This window comes from Pagrus major, chromosome 7, assembly GCF_040436345.1.
Source record: "Pagrus major chromosome 7, Pma_NU_1.0".
NCBI classification, from domain to species: Eukaryota; Metazoa; Chordata; class Actinopteri; order Spariformes; family Sparidae; genus Pagrus; species Pagrus major.
The window spans coordinates 31,573,387-31,598,390 of NC_133221.1; the positions used below are offsets into that span (position 1 = coordinate 31,573,387).

General features: G+C 40.2%; 1 protein-coding gene across 4 annotated transcripts; it reads right to left on the reverse strand.

The window, feature by feature from the left end:
- Positions 1 to 216: 216 nt before the first annotated feature.
- LOC140999341 (protein-serine O-palmitoleoyltransferase porcupine-like) lies at positions 217 to 22,158 on the reverse strand. Of its 4 annotated transcripts, none has more exons than XM_073469693.1 (13): positions 21,843 to 22,158; positions 20,663 to 20,799; positions 19,926 to 20,118; positions 16,446 to 16,489; positions 13,945 to 14,126; positions 11,294 to 11,424; positions 10,579 to 10,704; positions 7,615 to 7,715; positions 6,138 to 6,214; positions 5,093 to 5,156; positions 4,752 to 4,837; positions 2,190 to 2,300; positions 217 to 806 (listed from the first exon to the last, which is right to left on the reverse strand). In XM_073469693.1, the coding sequence occupies exons 2-13, from the start codon at positions 20,796 to 20,798 to the stop codon at positions 705 to 707; spliced, it is 1,353 nt and encodes a 450-aa protein (XP_073325794.1). In that variant the 5' UTR covers position 20,799; positions 21,843 to 22,158; the 3' UTR covers positions 217 to 704. The 4 variants fall into 4 exon arrangements, with proteins under 4 accessions (XP_073325794.1, XP_073325792.1, XP_073325795.1 ...); XM_073469691.1 differs by having other exon boundaries at positions 20,663 to 20,802; positions 21,843 to 22,157; XM_073469694.1 differs by lacking the exon at positions 21,843 to 22,158 and adding an exon at positions 21,343 to 21,831.
- Positions 22,159 to 25,004: the final 2,846 nt, after the last annotated feature.

Here is a 25,004-nt window from a genome sequence, read left to right on the forward strand (position 1 = left end):
TATACATATATATATATATATATATATATATATATATATATATATATATTATGTACACACACACATATATATCATGAAATATTGATGCTGATGTAGGTGCATAATATTGCTAAATGTATTTGACGATGACATGTGACTATAATCACCATGAACAAACCCCCAATAATTTCAGTGTGTTACTGTGCTGACTGCAGATGACCACAAACCAGGAGCATGTTTACTTTTACACAAACGTTTAATAGAAAAAATACAAAAAACACAAGCGCAGCAGTAAAAAGACTGAGTTGTAACATTAATCGATGTAATCATGTATCTATAAAGATGCTAATCCGCGAGATGCTTTTGGACACGGACACCAACAGTACTTCTGAGCAAATACATTTGTCTCCAAACAACCGACTACAGGCAGAGGGAAATTAATGCCTTTGTCAAGTCTACTAGGAGGTCTTATATGCAAGGTTCTGTACCGTAGTTTCATTTCAGATTCCAATGCAGTCAAATCAATTCTCCTGAAACACTTCTTTGACCCAAGATGTACAGGTCTCATACAGTATACTGTAGGCGTGTTCTCACTCTGCAGCCATCGCTCCATTAAAGGCTTTTCTTCTACTTGTCCCACAGCCCTTCACATAATAACATCCTGACATAAACCCGCTGTATTATAGATTTGGTGTGCACCAGCCTTCCCTTCTGCTCCAATGACATCACTGAATTAAACGGTAGAAGACCCAGGAGGCGAACACAACCCAGTGGCTCGCCCAGTTCAGTTCAGACCACCTCTGGATGGTGTGGATGGCAGCGTAACCCTGCAGACAGGAGCGACAAACAAGCATCCATTTGGATAGAAATTTTAGCCCAAAAAATATTTGTGTTGTGTGGTGCTCTAACACGAATGTTATTCATTCACTCTTGTTTAGTAGTCTCTTGCCTTTTGGATTGCTGTTAAGCTATAGCCAATTAAACTAAACAATTCTTGTGGTGTTTCACATTAAAAGCCTCCCATCAAATCAAAGGGTATAATCACTTCCTTTCCTGATAGGCTTTTAAAGGAACTTGGGGCAGGATCAAGAAATAAGACTCAATAGTGACACGACGGCCGTTGCGGCCATTAGGGTAACTGCAGCCATCAGCCGAGCTGGCGCGAGAGCCCGCATGAACTCTTCACAGCAGTGCAGCTGATGCCTTATCCCCTACACACACGAAGCAGCCGGGAAGCCGGCTCGCTGTGTGTAGCGACACAGCGCAGCGATTTACCGTTACGGTTGATGCAGTCTGAAGGCACAGGCGAAAGCAAAGACGGCATATTGGGGGATAGAAATATCATCTCTGATACGGGATTGCTGTGTGTAAGCGGCTAATGTTGCTACACAGACACAAACAAACCGTTAGCCTGTGGCTACATCCAGCTGCTAACATCACCGCCCAGATAACAGGTTGGGCTTTAGGGCCCATATATAAAGGGACATATTTCTAACTATTCGGTTTCAGAGTAAAGGACCGTGGAAAATGCGCAGTCTGTAACTAGTCCTCTGTGATCTCATATGATTTTCAAATCGAGCTCTAAACATGACCTGTAATGTTTTCTTACCTGGTTACTAGGAAATGAGCCATGTCAGCATCTGTTCTCAGTCCCAATTCCAGTTGAAGCTGTCTCCATGAGTCGAACGCGTATCCGATGTGTATTCGGGTGCCAGCCCGGCTTTGGTTGTAATTTCGTTCCGACTCACGACATGCCGCTGATAAAACCTTTGTTTTCTTCTTAGTATGACTTTTTAGTGGACTTTGTGTGGTGGTGGGTCGTTTGCTGGCCGTAGCAGAATCCATTACTACCCAAACACTAGTTTGGGTCCACCACGCTTGTCTTCTTCCCGTATCCAAGGACGCGCATTCAGCGTCACCTTACGTCACGTCCGCAAGACTGCGCGGGAAATTCGGGCCCGAATTGCAGTACATTATGCAGCACACAGCCTGTTCAAGGCAATGGAGAGATACGTGGGTGGGCTCATTCTTTTTGGTTTTGAAAGCTTCATTACCCATTAGCAATAAAAAACTTAAAATGCATGTTTATTTTTTCACAGATCCTGCCCCAAGTTCCTTTAATAAAAAAAAATAAAGTCACTCTCCTTCAATACATCTTCTTGAAATTTACAAGGCATGTAAATATGTTTTTTTCCTTGTGGTGCTCTTACCTCTTCTACTTCCTGTTCATCATCTCCAGAATCAAACATGGAGCCCAGGTAGGTGAGGTGGAAGATGGCCAGTAAGCTGAAAACCAGGTTCAGCAACATCACCCAATACTCCTACAGACCGAAGGAAGAGGAACACTGTCAATCAGCTACAAGAACATTTTCAAAGTGTCTCTCAATCTTTTAACCCTGAAAGTGAAACTTAACACCCCCTAAAAAAACACCCTGTGATTTATCTTCTCACCTTGCTGCAGTGATGTATAAGTGTACACCTGAACACTGACATCACTGTTGGATGTGTTACACGTGCAACAAAGCATTGACAGAAGTAAAACAGGCCTGAAACTTTCAACCAAAGAGGGTGTGTGGAGTAACTCTTCAAGCTACAATACAATATATCAAAAGTCATGTTTTTGCAAAGCATGTGAACTGTAACAAGTCATCCAGCAGTTAAAAACAGCATTCATTTTCTCAGATAGGTTTGGACACCAGGACAGTCTGCGTTTTTACTAGCTGCAAATGAAATCAAGAGGGTCGAGTACTTCATGCAAAGAATGTTAAAGGAACAGTTCACCCCAAAATGAAAATTCAGCCATCATCTACTAACCCCTATACTGATAGAAAGTCATGTAAATTTTGTAGTTTCAAATTGATATGAAAAGACGCTATTCATACCTTCGACACGCAGTCAAGCTTGTGCACCCACTTCAGACAGGGTGAGCGCTACACTTATAGCTTAGCAGCTACAGTTAAAATTTCTACTTAAAAAGGGTGTAAATAACGTCTTTTCAAATCAATTTGGGATGTCTTGGCCTCCAGAGACATGGATTACATTGGATGAGCAAGTAGATAATGACTGAATTTTCATTTTTGGGTGGACTAACCACCTAGATGTTTCCCATATTGGTCATAATATCAGTTGCTGTTTATTGATTCCATGTTGGGTTTAAAAACATTTGGGCAGTGTCTTCCCTATTTAAGTATGAAATGGCAGCTATATACAGCACATGTGTATACTATAGTGCCTGGACACTGCTGCAGAGAAGCATGGTCACAGCGTGATGCTGTTACCATATTTCACTGGTGTGGTGAATGCTATTAAGGGTGCTCCGATGATCACCGATCACTGCAAGCAGCATTGGCCGATACCTATTACCATCACCCATCAGAAGGATCTATAGTTGTAGTTATTAGTGGCATAGTAAATCATCTGTAAACTGTAAAAAAAACAAAAAACAAACAAACAAACAAAAAAACCCAGAATTTAGGAAAAGTAAATCAGTCTCAGTCTCAGTTGTCTTTGCACAGAGGTCTTTGTGCCCTGAAGCCACTACTCCACCACCTGGTCACCGCAGATTGATAAAATGTACACAGATGTAAAGTGTCTATAACTCCAAACTCAAGTACTTTCATCTACAAAATGTACTCAGCTAAAGTACTTAAGTACATTTATTTAGTGTAAACAGGTTGTGTTGTCACATTTAACTACAGTTCACAGTTTAACATTTCATGTTCCTCTGAACAGTTCTGCTGTGTTCAACTCCGCTGTAAGCCATTAGCTCTGTCAGCTCCAGTTAGTGGTGTATTTCTACTACAGTTAGTCGAAAACAATTGACTACATGCAGCTGATCCCCATTTCAGTCACGGTGACCTAAAACCAACTGGCTGCACCAGTGATGATTTACAGTAGTGTAGGAGTTCAGATCCTTATGCAAACAAGTAGTTTGTATTTCATATTTGTAATTCATTTGGATCATTTTGCAGAGATCTCGTATCACTTCAACATTAAAGTGAAACTCTCGCCAAAATGCAACCTAGTAACCTAACCTCTCCTCCATGTTACGTCGCACTCGGGGATCGACTGTTCTCGACTGGCAGGACAGCGGTGAGCGGAGCAAGCTACTGCTAACGTGAGTTGTTCAAAAACCTTATTTTTAGTAAACTCTGTGTACACAAACAATGTTCTCAATGCTCGTGTTCATGTGTAGAGACCCTGGTGATGCTACGAGCAAAGTTTCATGTTGTGTCGAGTCTTCTTAGTGTTTTAAAAATAGCGATTTTGATGCTACCGTAATGTTGCCCCTAGCACGCAAATGAAAATGATTTTGACCCGATAAACGAAACTACGGTAAATCTTAAAAGTGGCTTTTTCGTCGTAATTATGCTTTTACACGAAGGTTTGACTCGGGTTCCTTCACAAAAAAAGCCTAGGTTGCATTTTGGTGAGAGTTTCACTTTAAAGGGTCTTTTTCTTTTGACCAGTATCCAAAAGACTGACTGCTGATCTTTCTCTCACCACAACCCTGGTGTGGTTTCCTGTAGCGTTAAGCCTAAAGCCTAAAGACTTCCAAACTTGGAATACTCAGATTCAAGGTATCTCAGCAGTGAGCAAAATCTCACTGAAACTTAAGAAGATAGCATTTTCTTCATATCCCCCCATAACCGCATTACTATGCACCATGCTGATGTATAGAATGCTATGCAGGTTGCCATTGACATTGTTATATTAAGCATGTTTTTGCATTGTTTTCTGTTCCCTACTCTGCTGAGTAGAACAGGCTGTACCTTCTTGTGCTGATGGCTGCAGTCGGAGGTGCAGGGCCTGGACAGGATACAGGCACTGAAGATGGATGCAAGCTTCTTTCTCAGAACTGAGGATGAGAAATAAAATCAACAACCTTGACCATTCAGGTCTGAAAAACAAACTGGGTTCCCTTTATGGACACTATCACAGTAGTCCAACAGGGTCTGTTATGTGTATGCAACACAAATGATGGGCTGGATGAACTCACGATGTAATTTCTGCATCTTGTACAGTAGTTTGAGCAGGCTCAACTCATAGTTCTATTCCACCTTCATTGCTTCAACTTTCAGTTAAATATGTCAAACTGAAATGTTCTTCATACCATGTTCAACGTATGTGATGAAGCCCAGAGACAGCAGAACAGCTCCCAGGTGAAAACTCAGACCCTGAAGAAAACAAACAGCACAGTAAGTACAAGTAGTGATGATCAATTATTTAGCATCTTACAGAAGGTGCATACAGGCCACATGGAGCTCTAACGTAATTGATTTTAAAATAGAACAGTGATGTGTGACGCTAGTGCAGGAGTAATCAATTCAAATTGAAAGAGCTATAGCTAAACCAAATTTCCTCAAGCAGAGGTCTGGAACATTCTAATGTGTAACTTGGGGTCTGATTCAGTGTCATTTAGAGTCAAACGTTTACATACACAATTGTAAAGAACATGTATACAGGTACATCTCAAAAAATTTGAATATCGTGGAAAAGTTAATTTTTTAACTGTGACTTAATTCAAAAAGTGAAACTTTCATATATTCTAGATTCATTACACATAAAGTGAAACATTTCAAGCTGGTTTTTGTTTTAATTTTGATGATTCTTGCTTACAGCTCATGATCTCAGTATCTCACAATATTAGAATATTTCATATGACCAATCAAAAAAGGGATTTATAATACAGAAATGTCGACCTTTTGGAAAGTAAGTTAATTTATGCACTCAATATTTGGCCGTGGCTCCTTTTGCATGAATTACTGGATCAATGCGGCGTGGCATGGAGGCCATCAGCCTGTGGCACTGCTGAGGTGTTATGGAAGCCCAGGATGCTGCGTCTATATTGTTGGGTCTGATGTGTCTTATCTTCCTCTTGACAATACCCCATATATTCTCTATGGAGTTCAGGTCAGGTGAGTTGGCTGGCCAATTAAGCACAGTAATACCATGGTATCAAAGCAAGCTGGGCTTCCATAACACCATATTGCAGTTAAAAATGGATGGCAGGAGATTGTATGCTTATCATGTGTCCCCATACTGTGATGAATATAGATGTGCAAAGTATCTCTACATGGTTATAGTATACTTTATATTAAAAAAGGCCAACAACAGTGTAAAGTGCTCTGGATAAAAGTGTGCATTATCTTACTAACATGCAGTAAGGCGCTGGCCATATACGTCACCAGGATGGCTGCAAAAGTCCCCAGTTTCATGGCACTTTTAAAGACATCTGAGGAACATGGAGGACATAGTAAACACACAGCATAAAGACAACATGTAAATAGTTATTAATGTTACTTTCAATAAAACCTGTAAATACAGACAGTCAGTGTGTTTTGACGTACCAAATGAGTAAATACTTTACACAGTTTGTCTAGTAGGTAGAAATAGTGAAAAGTGGCCTTCAAAATGTAAAGGTCACAGTGGCTTCTAGGCTTGAGCTGATATTAGATATCAGAATATTGCAATATTTACTGCGGTAAGCGATTTTTTTCATAATATTGAATATGGAACAGCTGTGTGATTCTTCACCTGAGAGGACCTGCTCTGACTGTATTTTAATTTATGACATTATGACATTATTTCTCACCTGGCTGGCCCTATAGAGCAGATCTATTCAAAAACTTTTTTGGAAGGGCCAGATTTGAAAATAAGTCAAGTGACAAGGGGCCAGACTTTTTAATTCCCTATGTCTGGCCTGTGAAGCTCGGAATGTTAAGCAACATTATGTAGAAATCTGAATGCAACACCACTGTCGTAAATAAAAATCCCAGGTCTGTCTGTAAAAATTTGTCAGAAGTAATGTAGGTGCTAACTACAAACAAAACTCATTACATCATAACAATGTTATGTCTTGAAAACTTCTATCTCTTGAAGTAAACATGTATAAAAAGGCTGTAACCCCTCTCACTGAAGTTACATAGTGCAGAAACAAGTGATGGGAGGTGGAGTGGCTGAGACAGAGACTGCATTCACCCTATTACAAGTCACTGTGCCATCAAAATGATTTTGAAGCAGTTCATATAAGTTAAAAAAGTGACATAATGTTAAATGTTAAAACAATGCTTTTTTATTTTTTTCTCTTCTCACAATTGACAGACATTATATGTACAAATGTATGGGAGTTATGGGATTCTCATAAATTCCCTCTGCTGAAACAGCCTGGATTAAAAGTAATTATTATTGACTGGGTCGATGAGCCTACTAACAAAATGGGTGCCACACTTGGTGACAGTGGCAAGGAAACGGAAAGAAACTTCAAGCAGAACCAAATGTGTCCACCAAAGCGTTTTTTCTATGGCCAGTGTATTTTTTTAATTGTTTGCAGAGGACATGCCACAAATGTTCACCTTTATTTTCTATGAAGCAGGCTAGTCACAGGAAATGTCATGACGTAAAAGACCACATTTGATGCCAATGGGGAAACTTCAACACTATAGGCCGGCTGCACCAATCACACAACTCATACAAGTCATTCAGCTACTCATTCAGTCAGTGAGTCAGTCACAGACAACTGGGGTTGTAAGGGCGGACCCCGCAGTCAAGCCAAAAAGTTGTTTAGATGATGGTTAATTCTGTGGGGTTTGTTGTTCAGCAGCAGTGTTGAACAAAGTGGAGGCTTGGACTTACACTTTTTCAGCCATCGAGACATGGGGATGTTCCAGGACGTCACCACCAGGACCATGGAGCGAGGCATTTCCACACTGAGAGGCTTCACCACACTGAAATCCCTGCACAATAAACACACAGATACAAAGTACTGGGGAATAGGGTTAGGGATTCGCTCGTTTTTGAAAAATATGATGACTTTTGACCTCAAGTGCCAAAAAACTAAAACTAAACATCGAGAAGCAGCGTTCAGTTATTATGAACCACATATCTGGAACAAACTCCCAGAAAACTGCAGGTCCACTCCAACTCTCACCTCTTTTAAATCAAGGCTGAAGACCTTTCTGTTTGACACTGCTTTTCACTGAAGCAATGTCAAGGCTGTGAACTGCACTGTGACTTTTATTTTCTAGTCTTGTCTCTTTTAAGCCTATTCTATTTGAGCCTACTTTCCTATTTCTTAACTTGTTTTAATGTTTTGTTTCTAGATGTCTTCCTACTTGTTTTTAATGTACTTTAAATGCAGTGTCTTTTAATGTAATTTTTATGCCCCTGTAAAGCACTCTGAGTTGCCTTGTGTCTGAATTGTCCTATACAATAAACATGCCTTGCCTAATATTGTGGATATACCACTGAGTACAATGTTATTTTCCATATAGTTTTTGTGTGAATTACAGCTGCAGCATCACAGCTGTCAGGCAATCATTACACTACATATCCTCATTGAGTCCTAATCACAATGCAGGCCAAGTTCAGCATAATTTAAATTCAATAAATAAATAGTGTTCAGGTATCAAACGCGATCATTTTGGCAGGTTGACCACAGTAAACATGTGAATACTGAGGTGCCACTCGTGCGTAATGGTGCATGATGCACAGACTTTCACTGTCCTCACACTGCTAGAGGACAATGTGAATGAAATAACTAACAATATGTGCTTTGTAACCACCTCATTCACAAAAACCTGGTTTTCTGTGCCAGAAACATTCATTTTCCTTGTCTTACTCTCAGTTGTGGCCATGATTTACTGTAAAGAACCGTCTATCAGCAGGCATTTCTATGCATTAACATTCAAAAGGCACTTTGCATGGCGTGGTAAGGGGCTGATCCATGTGCACACAATATTAAGTTGATTTGGGATTTACAAAAGGCGTACACCAGGTTTTATAAATCTGAATAATTTTTTGCTGTACGTGCATTTCCTCATTTGTACGTATGCAAAAATTTTAGTGTGGATTCTCCACAGAGTTTTATAAATGAGACCCCTGATGTTGGACTACCAGAGAAACAGGAGGTCCCCTGTTTCACTTATCATCCAGGGAGAGGAAGTGGAGAAGGTGGACCCATACAGGTGCCTTGGGGAAAAAATCTATAAAAATCTAGACTCAGCACCCCCTGACAGAGCAGACTCTTCTTCCTGAGGAGCCAATGCTTCAGTGGTTGCAACAGGCTACTGCAGATCTTATATCAGTCTGTAAGTAAACAGTGCTCTGTTCTTTGCTGTGGTGTGATGGGGTGGAGGCATCAAGACTAGCAAGGTACGCAAACTAAACAAGCTGCTAAGAAATGCCACCTCTTGTGGTTGGGCAATAGGATAGGATAGAAGGATAAAGGACAACATGAGATCATCTCACATACAATAGGGTCCAACAGTCTGAGTGAACATGTCATTTGCCTAAATGTTATTCTAAACAAAGAGGTCTTTCTAAGTATCAAATTATGGCCAGACTAAAGGTTTCTAAGGGGGCACTGCATGGAACTCTGAAACACTTCACAGAAACTGGATCAGTTGGATCTAAAGCACGATCAGGCAGAGCCAAAGTGCCCACACCATCAGAAGATCAATACATCAAACTAAGTTCCCTGAGAGATAGAAAAGCAACTTCACAGATACAGAGTCTACTAAATCAGCAAAATTTAAATCCTGCCAAAAGAAGGCTGTCTTGAAGTGTCTCAGAGAACAAGTAGCAGATTCTAAACCACTTCTCAGGATGGAAACAAGGACAAAAGCTTTAAGTGGGCTATGAAATACCAGCATTTCACAGTGACTGGATGACTGGATAAAAGTCCTATTTACTGTTGAATCCAAGTTAGAGATTTACAGAAGGGTGTAACAGAACAGATGGATGTATGTAAGGAAACCAGAGAGTGGAGAGTGAGTGATACCACAGTGTTTCAACCCACAGTGAAACATGGTTGTGGGAATATTCAAGTCTGAGGCCGTTTTTCCTCCTCTGGAGTTGGACACCTGCATTTTTGTGGACAAGGATTCATACTATACTGCAGCAGAACTATTTGAAGGGAAAAAGAAGACCAAGAAGTCCTGACTGTCATGGACTTTCCTCCACAGGAAAGTCCCCAACCCCACTGAACATTTATGGGGGCACTTGAAGACTGAGAATGCCAAGCATTCTGTGATATGACAAAAAGCTTTGTGGAACACTGTCAAATCATACTGGGATAACATGAGTCAGCATGTTTTACAATAACTTGTGGAGTACATGCAGCTCCACTGCATGCTGTAATTAAAGCAAAAGGACATACCATATAGTAAGATATTCTAAAATTCATGGACATTTTTCGAAGCTTTAACTTTTTACTCAAATTGTTAAGCTGATATTACCATTTGTAATGAAAAATAAAGTATTACATAAAAAATGAATGCAAAATAGAAGTATCTGGACCAGTGGTCTCAGACTTTCTGACCCAACTGTCGGTGCAAAATAGAGCACTTCAGGCACTGCCATTGGCGGTCTCCCGGTGCAACAGACCACAGACTTTGCCAATCACTTTGATCAGCCAGCTTTAGTTCAGATATGTTATTTCCATGACCTGAGACCCTCCCACCAGGCTCTCCTGCTCATTCCACAGAATAATAACAAAGCATTTTTTTTAGAAAAGTGCTGTCTAAATAAAACTCAGTATTATATATTACCATGAATCATGTATTTTAATCACAGCTGCTCAGCCTCAGCTAAACTTACCATCTGATGTTGTCTTTCTCTTCAGTGAAGCCTGCTCCAGCCAGCATGCAGGTGCCTTCACTGAGGTGACCAATAAAGTAGTTACTGAAGTGGAAGGAAACTGCAATCTCATACGCACGCAGCCACCTGTGGAACAACACCGCATACAAGTCAAAGACATGCATTATCCTTGTTTTTTTCCTCAATTCCATACACTTGAACTTTTCGAAAGAGGACCTCTTTGACCTTCTTTGAGTTGAAGTCAGGACATACCAGTGGAATTGCATTTTTAAGGCAACTAACAACTATCTGCTTACACCTGCACCTACACTAAGATAGTAATGGGATCTTGAGTTGAGACTGTTACATTACGTTACTGAAACATTGCACTGCTGAGCCTTTGGACCGATGGCCACATGCTTTGTCCCAGCATCAAGTAATGATGACAGGAGAATTGCATTTTCTCAACAACATGATGCATTAAAAATTCTCCCCTGCGGATGTCTTATTTTAAACAAACTACAGTAGACTCATGGCAGCCTGTGGGGAAAAAGCAAATTATTATAACCCTGAAAACAAGCCTTACCTTTCTCAAATGTTTCTTGGAAGCAGGAAAGAAAGACAGACAGTAGGTTCTCAAACCAACATATTTTGAAAACTGTTGTATTGGCAGAACTACCATAAGTAAATATTACAGTAGCAGGGGGATGAAGATTTGGATGAAAATGTGCCTTACTTTTGTGTGAATGTGTTTCCGTAGATGGGGATGAACAAAGGGAAGAGGTAAGGGGCGATGCACGTGGAGACCAGCAGACAGATCTGACTCTTTACAAGGCTGAGGGAGGAACTATGCAGCCACGACCAGCTCTGAGGAACAAATCACCTCATTACCACCACAGTTCTATATATGAACACCCCTGTCATGCGAATGACACGATGGCATTTAACATTTCTGTAAAACAGGGTTACATGCAAATTTGTATGTGTGTACATGTACCATACTGACATTTCTACAAAATGTGTCCTATTTCAATCAGATTACATGTATATAAACTAGTTCTGTCCGGAGGTGAAGTTAGAGGCGACAAGGCTGTCAAGTTAGAGACTGCATTTCAATTGTGAAAGCACTGTATATTTTTGAGAATTTGTAAGCGTGACACTACTAAATATTTTTAAGAAGATCTCTGTTTGTGGCGACAAAAAAACTGATCATCTCCACTGATCATCCAGCTGTGTTTATGGATATAAAACCAGGTGTTTTTAACAAGACATTGTTACTAGGGATGCACAATATGGATTTTTTTCAACAGCTACCAATAACCGATAAATACCTGTCTCTTGCAACCCATAACAATAGAAACCAATATGTTTTTTGGTGGCATTTTTGTATTTTACAAAGTCCTAAACCTGCAGTTTATGGGCATCTGAGGGTAAAAAAAGCTAAGATGCAGTGAGTAAAGATGAATGATTTAATATTCCAAATCTTTAATTATTTTTCAAGTAAAACACATTGAAAAAGGTCAAACATACTTTGGCTTTTAAACAGAATTTTACTCTTTTAAAATAAATGCTTTGACATAATCTGCCAAATGAAACCTGTCAATTGTATTATATACACTCAATACAAAAATAGAGGCTTGCAGACAATCCTTGCTGGAAACGTACGATGAAATAAGGGTTGGGTACCGGCCCATGTATCTTTTGTTCATTTGACATTCAGTTGAGAATCAGAAATCAGAAAATTTCATTATTTGTTTATGATGTGATACAAAAAAACATTATTTTTTGTTTTTCGTACTTTTAATGTTGTGCTCGGCTCTGACATCGATATGAGTTTGCGCAAAATCCCACACTTGAGAAGTTGGACAGATGCACAAAAGCTGGCTTGTTGTTGTTTGCCAATTCCTTTAATGTGTCTGTCCCTCTGAACGCAAGAAAGGTGGAGATTAAAGAATGTCTGTCGGAGAAGTTGGTGGGGTTAGGCATAGTTAAGGTAGCAAAGCCACAGACAGATAGTGCCCCTGAGGGTTTGAATGAGGAAGTGGGAGCAGAAGCTGCCATGGTCTCGCAAGCTCTCAGAAGCCAGGTGGGGTTAGGTGCGGAGGCTCCTGCTTTCACCGAAGCTGCAGGCATACACCCAGTCATGCTGCTACAGGCTGGGGTGGACACGGAGGATCTGAAGCTTGCTCTAGGCTTGAGAGAGGTGGAGCTTGGGTTATGGAGCTGGACAGACCTCAGCTGAGTTTAGAACTTGTCTTCCTGAGAAGATTGTAGTATATCTAAATGAACAGAAGGTGGAGTCATTAACTAACCGGGTCGCTTTCCCTTCTGGGCGCCGTGATAGTGTTAGTGATGGGAAAAATAGAAACATTCCAAATAAAAACTATCAGCATCCCAGAAGTCCAATCAGAGCTCCAGGAAACCAAAAAGTGTGGGTATTATTAAATGCATTCCATCCTCCGTTCAGCCCCCTTCCATCCCATCTCCTGAGAGCTCAGACGAACCTGAGAATGAGGTTCGCGACGCAATGAAACGATACATCACCCACAGTGACTCTATTGCCCCTCCTACTGTCGCACCTGTTGCTGTAGCGACTGTCACAGCTGCAGCCGTTGCTCCCTCTATGTATGTATATATATACATATACATATATACACATATACACATATACATATATACACATATACATATATACACATATATATACACACATATATATATATATATATATATACACATATATACTGTATATATCTATATTTATATATATATATATATATATATATATATATATATATAAATATATCTATATATCTATATATATATATATATATATATATATACATATACATATATATATTTATATATCTATATGCTGCTGTGATGAGTTGTTTCACTGTAAGATACTGATTAAGTAACAACCAATCGCAGCGGCGCACATAGCAGTGCGTCTCCTCCAACAGTCCCTTGGCTGTTGGTGTAGTGTTTTCTAGGTAAAGGAAAACGGACTCAAAAATAACTATCGAAAATAAATGTCATGAATTTATCATCGTTATTGTGGAGAATTTTATCATGAAAATGATCAAGATCATTTTATCGCCCAGGCCTATGTTATCCCAAATAATTGTCATGCATCTCTAACTGTGACGTGTCCAGTCTGCTTTGTCGCAACCAAAACAGAAAATTTTAAGCCAAAACATGATCTTGTCCTCACCTTAACTAAGTGTTTTTGTGCCTAAACCTAACCAGATCAATAGTACAGCACTGTCACAACAAAAAAAAGAAAATTGAACCTACAGAACTGACATTGATAACATTTGTTCTGGCAACTGGGTTGACATGAACCCTAGCATGCACACAGAGTAAGAAGGAAAATCAATTACTCACCAGTTTTCTGCCTTCAATGGCGTTATTATAACTGGTGAAGCTGATCCAAGGTCCAAAGACAACAGTGCCCACAAATAGAACATAACCCAGGAACTCGGCTGGGGAGGGCAGGGTGCCAACAGTTCCTCTGTCCAGGTCAAAGGCCAGAGAGATTGCCTTCATGGCCACCACCATCTGAGAGCCTGACAGACACACACACACACACACACACACAGGTGTGTGCACAAATCCTTGTTACATTGCACTGACTTCCATTAATTGTGGACAGCCAAACCCAACCTTAATCCTAACCTTAACCACAACCAATTCATGCCTAACCTAGGGTGGGGCGATGTCTGACAAATTGGCATATGAGGATATCTACAGTGTTTATGAATTCTCAGCAGCGTGTCCCCTCAGTGTTGTCGTAAGGCAGCAGTTGCATATTAGCTCACAACTGTAGCTGCCGCTGTTTCTCACCTTTGCTCTGACGTGAATCTCCAACTGTCTCACCCTGCAGGGGAAACCTGCCGTTACCACCGACATACAGCCCTGTGCCAGGTTAAAGAGCGTCCTTGTCTCTGCCCCACATGTCTGGAACTTAGCTTTGTTCAGCCTCATATGCATAAAACAAGGTTGGCTGACCAGCCAATTAAGCTAAGAAAACTGTGTCTAAAAACAGCACAGCTGAGAGAAACAGTGGCCTGCGGGAAAAGAAACACTGCTGCCACAAATTTAACCGAGTGTCTTGGGTTCACCTAACTTAACTGGTTTGATAAGAAAATAATAAATGGCACATGGAAACATAATGTCAGTGCACTGAGCAGCAACATACTTCTTTTCATTTCCTCTCCCCACATATCACAAACAAAAACAACAACTCCTGCCCTACTCTGAGGGGACACGCCACTTCATTGTGCTCTCTGGTGGGGAGCCTTTTGAATCACAAAATTACGATGGTCAGGGATTAGTAGTCGATGGCTGTCAGCCAATCGCTGATGGACGATGGCATTGTTCATCGGCCCAACCCTAGCCTAACCATAACCTAAACTCAATTCACACCTTACCCCTAACCTTGTCTGGGACATCATAAATTACATGTATTTTATGTGCGTGTGGATACTGGCATGCTAAGCACTTCATGGGAGGGGATCCGAAATCCCCGAGCACTCTGACCTACATGTCTCTTGATGTTCTTTTTGTGTTTCTGGTTTATGGTCAGACCATAGGAGTCTAGATATCTCACCTCAGACATTTCCAGCATTAGTTGGGGGGTTGCAACCCTCAGCACAACCCCAGGCAAGTGCACCCAAGTCCCAGCCAAGGACAAGTCAGCCTCACTCCATCCCTGGACCTAACCTTAACCATAACAAATTCATGTCTAACCCTGACCCAACCTAACCTTAACCAGGACTTCATAAATTACATTTTGATTAGGACCAGCTTTGGTCACAGCAAGACTGGTTGATTATACCTGAAAAGGACTGAAATGGGTAACAAAAACAGGCACAGACCTTAACATTTTCTTGTTAAGAATTTTTCATTTTGCCAAGGTTAATTAATGGTACATAAGGGTTCGTTTGCCAGCCATCTTGAAACGATGTCCATACTAGTGACCTAAGCCGCCAATTTTCCTAGCTCCTAACCATGACAACATACAAATGAACGCACTTCAACATAAATATTTGACACCAGGAATCAAATAGAATGGTCTATAACGTGGTACAAGCACTCTTTATTTGTGGAAAAACAAACAAAAACAAATTCTAGGCTCATTACAATATAACTTATATTGATTCCAAGGTAATTAAATGGATGGCAATCCCTTTACTTGGCATACATTGCTAACTGATAATACTAGCTCATTGAAAGCAAGTTATCAAAACCCCTCTTCATCACTAATCATCACCGTCCATCTCATCATGCAGAACTGGTCTACAAGACTAGGCAGGCTACAAAAGCCCTGAAATGACAAAATCTGATGTGTTCCTATATGAAAACAGAAATTGACATCCACCAACAAACAGTACTAGTTTCCTTTGGCTATCACAGCAAAAGTTATATTGTCATCAGCCTAAAATATGTTGCTTTCCTCAAATAGAGTGCTTATACCATGTTAATGACCTTTCCATTTTTTTCTGGGTGTTAAAATATACAAAGACAGGGTTTATTTGTGTGTGGTCTGGACCCATTAATTTACCTCTGCAACCTGAAAATTCTTCACTAGACAACAACACGGTCGTAAAAAAACAAGGACCCTAATTACAGAAACTTACATGGGAACCAATTTCTCCGGCTAGCCTGAAAGTGTCATGTTAAAACATCAGCTAATTGAAAAAAGATAAGGAAAATGATCTTTGTCACAGCTCAAAGCGCTCCCAGGATACTTACACAACACTCTTCAAAACACATGCCCTGACAACAAAGTAGTTGCTGTGGGAACACAGCAGTATTTTAGAAAACAAGTTTAAAGTCAAGAACTTACATGATGGTATTCTCCGACCAAATTATGAAATATTTACCTCTTATTTTGTGCCAGGTCACCATGTCAATTAGATGCAACTCTCTGAAATAAAAAGACAGACAAATACTGTTACTTGAATTCTACACCAGAACCTAGAAGGTTTGCAGAATTTCTTATGAAAATAATAAATGGGGAATTTGTACAAAATTACTGAGGAAATTGTAAAAACACACAAGGAAGTGTAGATGTTGCCTGTAAAATCATTCAACAAATAATGCCATGGTATGATTCAAGCACAAAGAACATCAACATTACAGCTAGCAGGCACATGGCTGCATGCCCCCCCGTCAGCGAGTTTTCTTTTTTTTTCTCTCCCTTATTAATAAATCACATCATTACAAAACAACAGCAATGGAACAGAATCTTATCTTATTTAACATCAAGAAAGAACAAAAAACAACACAGAAGAAATAGAAAAATAATGAACAGGAAGGGGAATATAAACATATACATCAAAAAGAAGATTTGAAGGCATTATAAATGCTCATTGTCCTTGGGCGTTTCTGATTTGTCAGTCCTTTTAGGGATTCAAAGTACAATTTCACATAGTGTTTGAATTGGTAAATATTGGGAGGCCTCTTAGTCCACTTGCATATATCAATGTAAAACTTAAAATATTTAAAATAAATGCATGACTTCTGTCTAGATCGAAGATTATATCTCTTATCTCAAAAGTTAATTTTGGTCCCACATAACATTTCAAAAACATTTTCAATATTAATCAAAAAAGAAAACTCTCTATAAATGCATTCATAAAATAGATGTAGAATAGTTTCAGTACCAGTACTACAGAATAATAATATCATTTCTATATCTTTTAAGAAAGGAGTTTGTTAGGTAAATTAAGTGTATCATTTTTAAGTACATTTCACAGACTTAATTGTGTACAATACATTTGTTGTAGTAGGTCCAAATCAGGTGCCAGTTGATGTTCTCAAAGTGATTGTACCAATAGTGTTATAATAGTGTACTATGAGAAGTTGCAGGGCAATGTGTCATATGTCTAAGAAATGTGTTGTTCCATTTGTTGTCCTTTATATCAACACCATTCAGTAAAACATATGTGTTAAACATTCTAAAACAAGCAGGAGCAGCATCAAATACTATACAATATTCTCGAGCAGGAACTGGAATACCAAATATTTTTAGAAATTCAGTGTATGTAAGTAATTGACCGTTCTCATTAATCAACTGTGACATTTACAAAATGTTATTTTGGACCCACCCTTTGAGAAAGATTGACTTATTTTTGGACTTAATATTTCTATTGTTCCATATTAAATGTTTGTGAGGAGAAAAATTGTGTTTGTGAATAAGAAGCCAACATGATAGAGCCTGCCTGTGAAAGTTTGATAATTGAAGAGGGAGACTGTTTTATATCAAAGCCCCCTTGATTGTATGGATTGCATAACACATTTCTATTTAAATAGTGAGGCTTGTTTTTCCATATAAAATTGAATAATGTGGAATCTATTTTTTTGGTAAGTGATTTAGGAACATCAAAACACTTTGGCTGGATAAATTAAGCGTGATGATCCTTCAGTCTTAGATTAAAGAGATAAATCTCTCATGAGTTACATATCAAATTTATCTTTAATTCTTGGAATGAGAGGTTAGAAATTGACAAACACACCATCCCCACCGTGAAGCATGGTGGTGGCAGCATCATGCTGTGGGGAGCTTCCCTGCAGCAGGCCCTGGAAGGCTTGTAAAGGTAGAGGGTAAAATGAATGCAGCAAAATATAGGGAAATCCTGGAGGACAACCTGATTCAGTCTGCGAGAGAACTGTGACTTACCTCTGTGGCTACACAGAGGTAGTTTAAAGACAACAAGGTGGATGTTCTGGAGTGACTGAGTCAAAGCCCAGACCTCAATCCAATAGAGAATTTGTGGCTGGACTTGGAAAGGGCCGTTCACGTCTGATCACCGTACAACCTGACAGAACTTGAGCAGTTTTACAAAGAAGAATGCAGTAAAATCGCAGGTTCCAGATGTGTAAAATTTTTGTTTTGTGTATTTTTTGTATATTGATCATGATAACATTTATAAAAGCAATAAAAGAGGAAAACAATTAAGGGGGTGAATACTTTTTGTAGGCACTATATATCTCACCATGTTTTTACACTTGAAGATTTCCACTTTAAAAAGAAAGTGTGAATAGTAGAGGTGTGAATCTTCACTGGCCCCACGATTCGATTACGATTCAGCTGTCAATGATTTGAATGCAAAACTATTCTCACTGATCTATATTCCTGCACATGGCTATTTTTTTATTATTTAAATTCTTCCGACAATCAGACTACAGCAGTATACAAAATAAAAGCTGCATCTTTTCAATATCTGTACCTCAGTACATAAACATTACAAAGACAAACCTTTTATCCATCTGCAGTGCCTTACACGTTTGTTGTAATCTACAATAATATTGTTTTCACACGGCAGCTTTAAGATAAGACATTTATTGACTCTGCTGCACACACCTCTCTCAGAGTTGGACGGCAAACTTGACAGTGCCTCCTCAGATCCTGGCTGATTAATTGTGATTGCTGTAACAGTTATTAGTAATGGCTGCAGACGTTAGCTTCAGGTGAAAATTGCTAACGTGATTAGTAATCCTTGTGAGGCAGAAGTCATGCTCAGCGTGGGTCTCGATCAGTTTGTGCTTTCCAGCAAGTTCATAAAATCCGAAATGTGTCCCGAGATGTCCGTTTTAAAAATACTAGGTGAGTTGTTTTTAATCACTCACAGGTGATCTCTGCCTCCCTCTGACATACCTGAGGCCAGACAATCAACAATCAACATAGACTGCAGACTCTTGATTATGCTCTGTCTCTACATTGATGCAGAATCTTCCACTCTGCATCACGATGCATCTTATAATCGAGAATTTCCACACCTCTAGTAAATAGCATATTTTCAAAACAATTTGTCAATCTGCCTCCGTAGAGTTCTTCAGTTGTTGTTTTACATTTACAAAGCATTTTTTTGCTGTGAACTAGAAAAATTCAACCGACTTTCCATCTGCATGGACATGAGTAGATAATGACAGAATTTAAATTTTTGGGTAAACTGTTCCTTTAATGTTAACATGGCTCAAAAGTGCCAGGATTTAGTCCTCATTTCAACCATGATTTGTATTTTTGGTTTTCAAGCCAATGCTCATTGAAACCACTCACGGTTCCATCAGAGGGCACACAAAAAACACTGACAGATCATACAAGCATAGTCACACACACAGAGTGCCAAGTAAGGCTCAAGTGGAGGCATCTTCATTTTGTGTGAAAGGCAAAAGCAATTAGGCTCTCTTCGACTTTTTTTTAATGTTTCTATGTGTGGAAAAGGCAGGCAATCACCACCAGCTAAAGTTACAAGTGGCAGACTGTCTCAAGACAACTGATTTTTCTGTTTTCTTTGGAAAACTGCAATAATTTATTTTAGTTTCCAGGTTAGTATGTGGTTTTTGCCGTGTTTTCTCACCCGGTGAGGAGGTAGATGAGGATGACAACCGAGAGGAAGAGGCCACTGCTGCTGGAGTGTCGGCTGAGGAGCAGAACGAGGTAACAGAGCACACTGAGCAACAGCACCCACAGCATGTGCAGCTCAAAGAACAGAAAGAGGCCGTACATTCCAGTCAACACTGACGTGACATGCTTCACAGTGGACACACCTCCTAAGGACACAAGCACCAAAACATTGAATTGAATTATTTTCTGAAGCAATGGCCCCTGGTTCCCTAATAAGCCTTAAATCTGACTGAAATATGTTCATTACATCAATATTGGTCTGTTGATTCTAACTAGGTTTACAGAAAAAGTTCACCCAAAAATGATAATTCAGTTACACCCTCAACATGCGGTCAAGCTTTTACACCCACTCCAGACGTGGTGTGCACTAGTGCTTTTAGCTTAGCAGCTACAGTGAAGATTTTGGCTTTAAAAGGGTCTAAATAGCATCTTTCAAATCAATTTGGGATCTCTGAGCTTCTGAAGACTTAGATTATGCTGGACATGCTGTATAGAGCAATTTCATTGTTTTTCAGTTGTTTTTAACATTTTAAAACAAGTCCCCATCTACTTCAGTTGTTTAGGAGAATGCTGCAACTCTGTTTTGCTGTGAAGCTCCAGAAATGTTTCGTGGACTACAAAACTTTACCTGATTTTACATCTGCATGAGGGTGAGTAGATAATGACTGATAGGCAGTGAGTGTAGCTCACCCAGTCTGAAGCAGAGTCTGCAAATCAGGCAAAGCAGCACCAGCCTCCAGACATGCTCTAGGCCCTGCTGGACTGTAGTGAGACCACAGCTCTCAGCCAGCTCCTGCCACACTGCTAACCTGCTGGACATGTCCATCCTGCTGCAGCAAACACACAGAAAAACTATCAAGAAACAGATTACAACTTTAATCAATTTATGAAAAGAACTAAATTAAATTATAACAAATGGACAAACAAGCTTTATGGCAGTAGTGAATTCATAAAATATTTACATCAATGTGATAAAATATCTCTGTTGATTACTGGTTCAGTTATTGTCCTTTAGATTAGGATTGCAGGCAACAAGTGCTGGGTGCCCTGGCCTATGAATAATATTGCAATATTACAATATCACAATATTGTTGACCAAATACCTCAATTTTGATGTTGTAACAACATGGATGACTATTGGTATTTTACTAAATATTGACACAATGATATTTGTATAATCAGCAGAAATGTGAATATAATGAGTCAGTGGGTAAAGACAAGTGTACAACAAGTCAAACAGAAGTGAACTGTAAGTTCAGAAAATGACAACTTTACTGTAATGCTGCCTTTAAAGACAACACGTATGACACATCACCACATACAACATGATCATATTATATTATATATAATTATATTATATAGCGACTAACGTTTATTTCAATTCCAGGGTGTCCAAAGTGATGTCTTGTTCTGTTCGGCCAATAGTCCAAAAGCCAAAGACATTCGGTTAACAGTAGACAGCTATTGGACACGCTGGTCCAGAACCTGTTCGGTACTTTCTCTTGATATGTCGCTTGACGAGAGCTTTTTCTCCACAGAGCCCTTCTTCTTCTTCTTCTTCTTCTTCTTCTTCTTCTTCTTCAGACTCAAACTATGCTACATTCAGGCCTAAAGTTAGTTCAGCAAAACAAATCACAGCCAATTCAGTAATGATTGGGTCGTCACCACTTCAACTAGTTACCAGTTCAGCTAATTGATCTGGATCGTTACTAGTTGACCTGTTGTTTGAGCCGAGCTGCAGCTGCGGTGTGTTTTCTAGGTGGTTAGTAACTATAAACAAAGTGGAGCTAGGAAGCTAACCTAAGCTGTGGAGGAGGGGGAGGCGGGTCCGGACCTGATAACCTGGATAACTGACACGTTAACATTATACCTTTGGTCTGTTCTCTCTCCTTCTTCTACGCTTTCTCCTTCTGTTGAAGCACACCAGGCGGTGCGCCAGTCTTTATCTCCAGCACATGATATTCTATATTAAATGTATGATCCAGCTGCAGAACGTCAGGGACGAACGTGACGGAAGTTGAAGAAACTGAACTCCCAAATATGGTTCGTGGGCCGGCTGGGTCACAGAGAGACCAGAAGAGACATTCAGGTGTTCATAAATATTGTAGCCGAGGGTTAGAAGCTGCGCACACACTTATAAAGACAATGAAATGACAGCACTCGGCTGTGATGTCTGAACCAAGACGGCAAACTTTTAGCCCGCTCACATAGCATCTGCAGCACACACACGCACACACAGGCATTTCCCTTTTTCTACCTTTCACAATAAAAGTCCTTGTCATACTGGTATTTGTTCTCCTCGGGGGCGAGCGATTTAATTTCATGAATGGATGGATGGTAACGTGGCTGGATTATTTGGAAGAGAGAACACCACATTGGTAAGTACAGTATTAAGTAAGGTAATGTTAACAGAATGGTTTCTGTTCCTGCCTGCCTGGTTGCCTTCAGTGTCCTCTCCCTGTTGTGGACAATGTGATGGTGTTATATAATGGAGACTAGATAAACTAAAAACGGGTCAGATGAGAGAGGTCTGGCTTTGGGAGACTAGATATGACTTAAATGCCACATATGTCAGCCTCATGGAGTGCCATAACTATGTGGCTGGCATAGTGTGCAGGAACATCTGTGCCGAGTATGGGCTGGAAGCCCCAAGGTCCAAAGGGAGACACCGGGCTAAGATCCTGTGGGACTTCCAGATACAGTCCGACAAGCTGTTGATGGCTAACCAACCAGACATAGGTGTGATGGTTTGACGGTTTGGCCAATGGGACCTTTTTTACAAACTATTGTTATTGGCTGAACTTGGCTCCCATAGCTGTCGATGGCTGCGCAGCCTCCACCGACCACGTGGCGGGGTACGTCACCATTTTGCATGGAGGATACTCTGAGTCAGTCATCCTCATTTGAGGGCCACTTCTGCTGAATATATCTAAATCCTCTTAATGTCCCTCTTAATCTAAAGTAAACACACTGACACAGACAGGTCACTGCTGTACGTTAACATTGTTAATCAGGGTTTTCAACGTAGACTGACAGACTAACGTTACATCAGAGTATTTCTCCACTCCCTGACATACCTTCCTCACATTACTCTGGCGACAGGGTTAGAAAATATGGGCTGACGTTAAATCTCTGTGGCCCTGTCCTAACCTTAAACATTGGAACAGCTGATTTTACCGGAGGCTGACAAGTTTGGCATTCAAGTCATATTTAGTCTCCCATAGCCAGACCTCTCCCATCTGACCCGTTTTTAGTTTATCTAGTCTCCATTATATTACGCAGCACCATCGCCTTGTCCATGATAGGGACAGGACACTGAAGGCAGCCAGGCAGGCAGGCAGGCAGGAACAGAAACCATTCTGTTAACGTTACCTTACTTAATACTGTACTTACCAATGTGGCGTTCTCTTTTCATCCACGTTACTATCCATCCATTCATGAAATGAAATCGCACACTTGGATCCTCCTTACCCCACGTAACAGATAGGGTAGGTGAAACATCTTCAAGAAACATGTTGATGAAGGTCTCAGTCATCCAGGTCATGGTAAATCTAGGTGCTGTATCGTAGACAACTGGACTCGTTTCAGTTTCTTGAAGACATTTCACCTCTGATCCGAGAGGCTTCTTCAGTTCTAACTAACTGGCTTTTTAAACTCTGTGTGGGAGTGTCCTTACAGAGTCGTTAAGGACACGGAAGCCTCTTGGATGAGGGTGTGAAGTCTTTAAGAAACTGAAACAAGTCCAGTTGCCTACGATACAGCACTTAGAATTACCATGACCTGGATGACTGAGAACCTTCATCAACATGTCGAACTATAAAGTAGTGTAATAAATAATAAATAATAATAATATTATCATAATATACAATAATAAACTGTTACTGTTTCATCATCTTCTCCATCAGAATAGAGGCTACAGTGACTCACTAGCACCTCTCAGGCCAGTAGGTATTATTACAAGAAGGGATGGCCCATACTGGCTGCCTTGCAGTGGATATCTCTGCAATGAATTATGCATCTTGGATATACAGTGAGGAAAATAAGTATTTGAACACCCTGCTATTTTGCTGTTTCTCCCACTTAGAAATCATGGAGGGGTCTGAAATTTTCATCGTAGGTGCATGTCCACTGTGAGAGAGATAAACTAAAAAGAAAAATCCAGAAATCACAATGCATGATTTTTTAACAATTTATTTGTGAGATATAGCTGCAAATAAGTATTTGAACACCTGAGAAAATGAATGTTAATATTTGGTACAGTAGCCTTTGTTTGCTATTACAGAGGTCAAACGTTTCCTGTAGTTTTTCACCAGGTTTGCACACACTGCAGGAGGGATCTTGGCCCACTCCTCCACACAGATCTTCTCTAGATCAGTCAGGTTTCTGGGCTGTCGCTGAGAAACACGGAGTTTGAGCTCCCTCCAAAGATTTTCGATTGGGTTCAGGTCTGGAGACTGGCTGGGCCATGCTAGAACCTTGATATGCTTCTTACGGAGCCACTCCTTGGTTTTCCTGGCTGTGTGCTTCGGGTCGTTGTCGTGTTGGAAGACCCAGCCACGACCCATCTTCAATGCTCTGACTGAGGGAAGGAGGTTGTTCCCCAAAATCTCACAATACACGGCCCCAGTCATCCTCTCTTTAATGCAGTGCACTCGTCCTGTCCCATGTGCAGAAAAACACCCCCAAAGCATGATGCTACCACCCCCATGCTTCACAGTAGGGATGGTGTTCTTCGGATTGTACTCTTCATTCTTCTTCCTCCAAACACGCTTAGTGGAATTATGACCAAAAAGTTCTATTTTGGTCTCATCTGACCACAAAACTTTCTCCCATGACTCCTCTGTATCATCCAAATGGTCATATGCAAACTTAAGACGGGCCTTGACATGTGCTGGTTTAAGCAGGGGAACCTTTCGTGCCATGCATGATTTCAAATCATGACGTCTTAGTGTATTACCTACAGTAACCTTGGAAACGGTGGTCCCAGCTCTTTTCAGGTCATTGACCAACGCCTGTCGTGTAGTTCCGGGCT

Bases quoted from the DNA above. Each gene is read 5' to 3' on its own strand.
- LOC140999341 (XM_073469693.1), bottom strand. From the start codon at position 20,798: ATGGACATGTCCAGCAGGTTAGCAGTGTGGCAGGAGCTGGCTGAGAGC. The intron at 6,215-7,614 runs GTAAGTCCAAGC...CATGTTCCTCAG, and splicing joins GTCTCGATGGCTGAAAAAGT to ATGTCTTTAAAAGTGCCATG. The intron at 807-2,189 runs GTAAGAGCACCA...TCCTGTCTGCAG, and splicing joins ATGAACAGGAAGTAGAAGAG to GGTTACGCTGCCATCCACAC.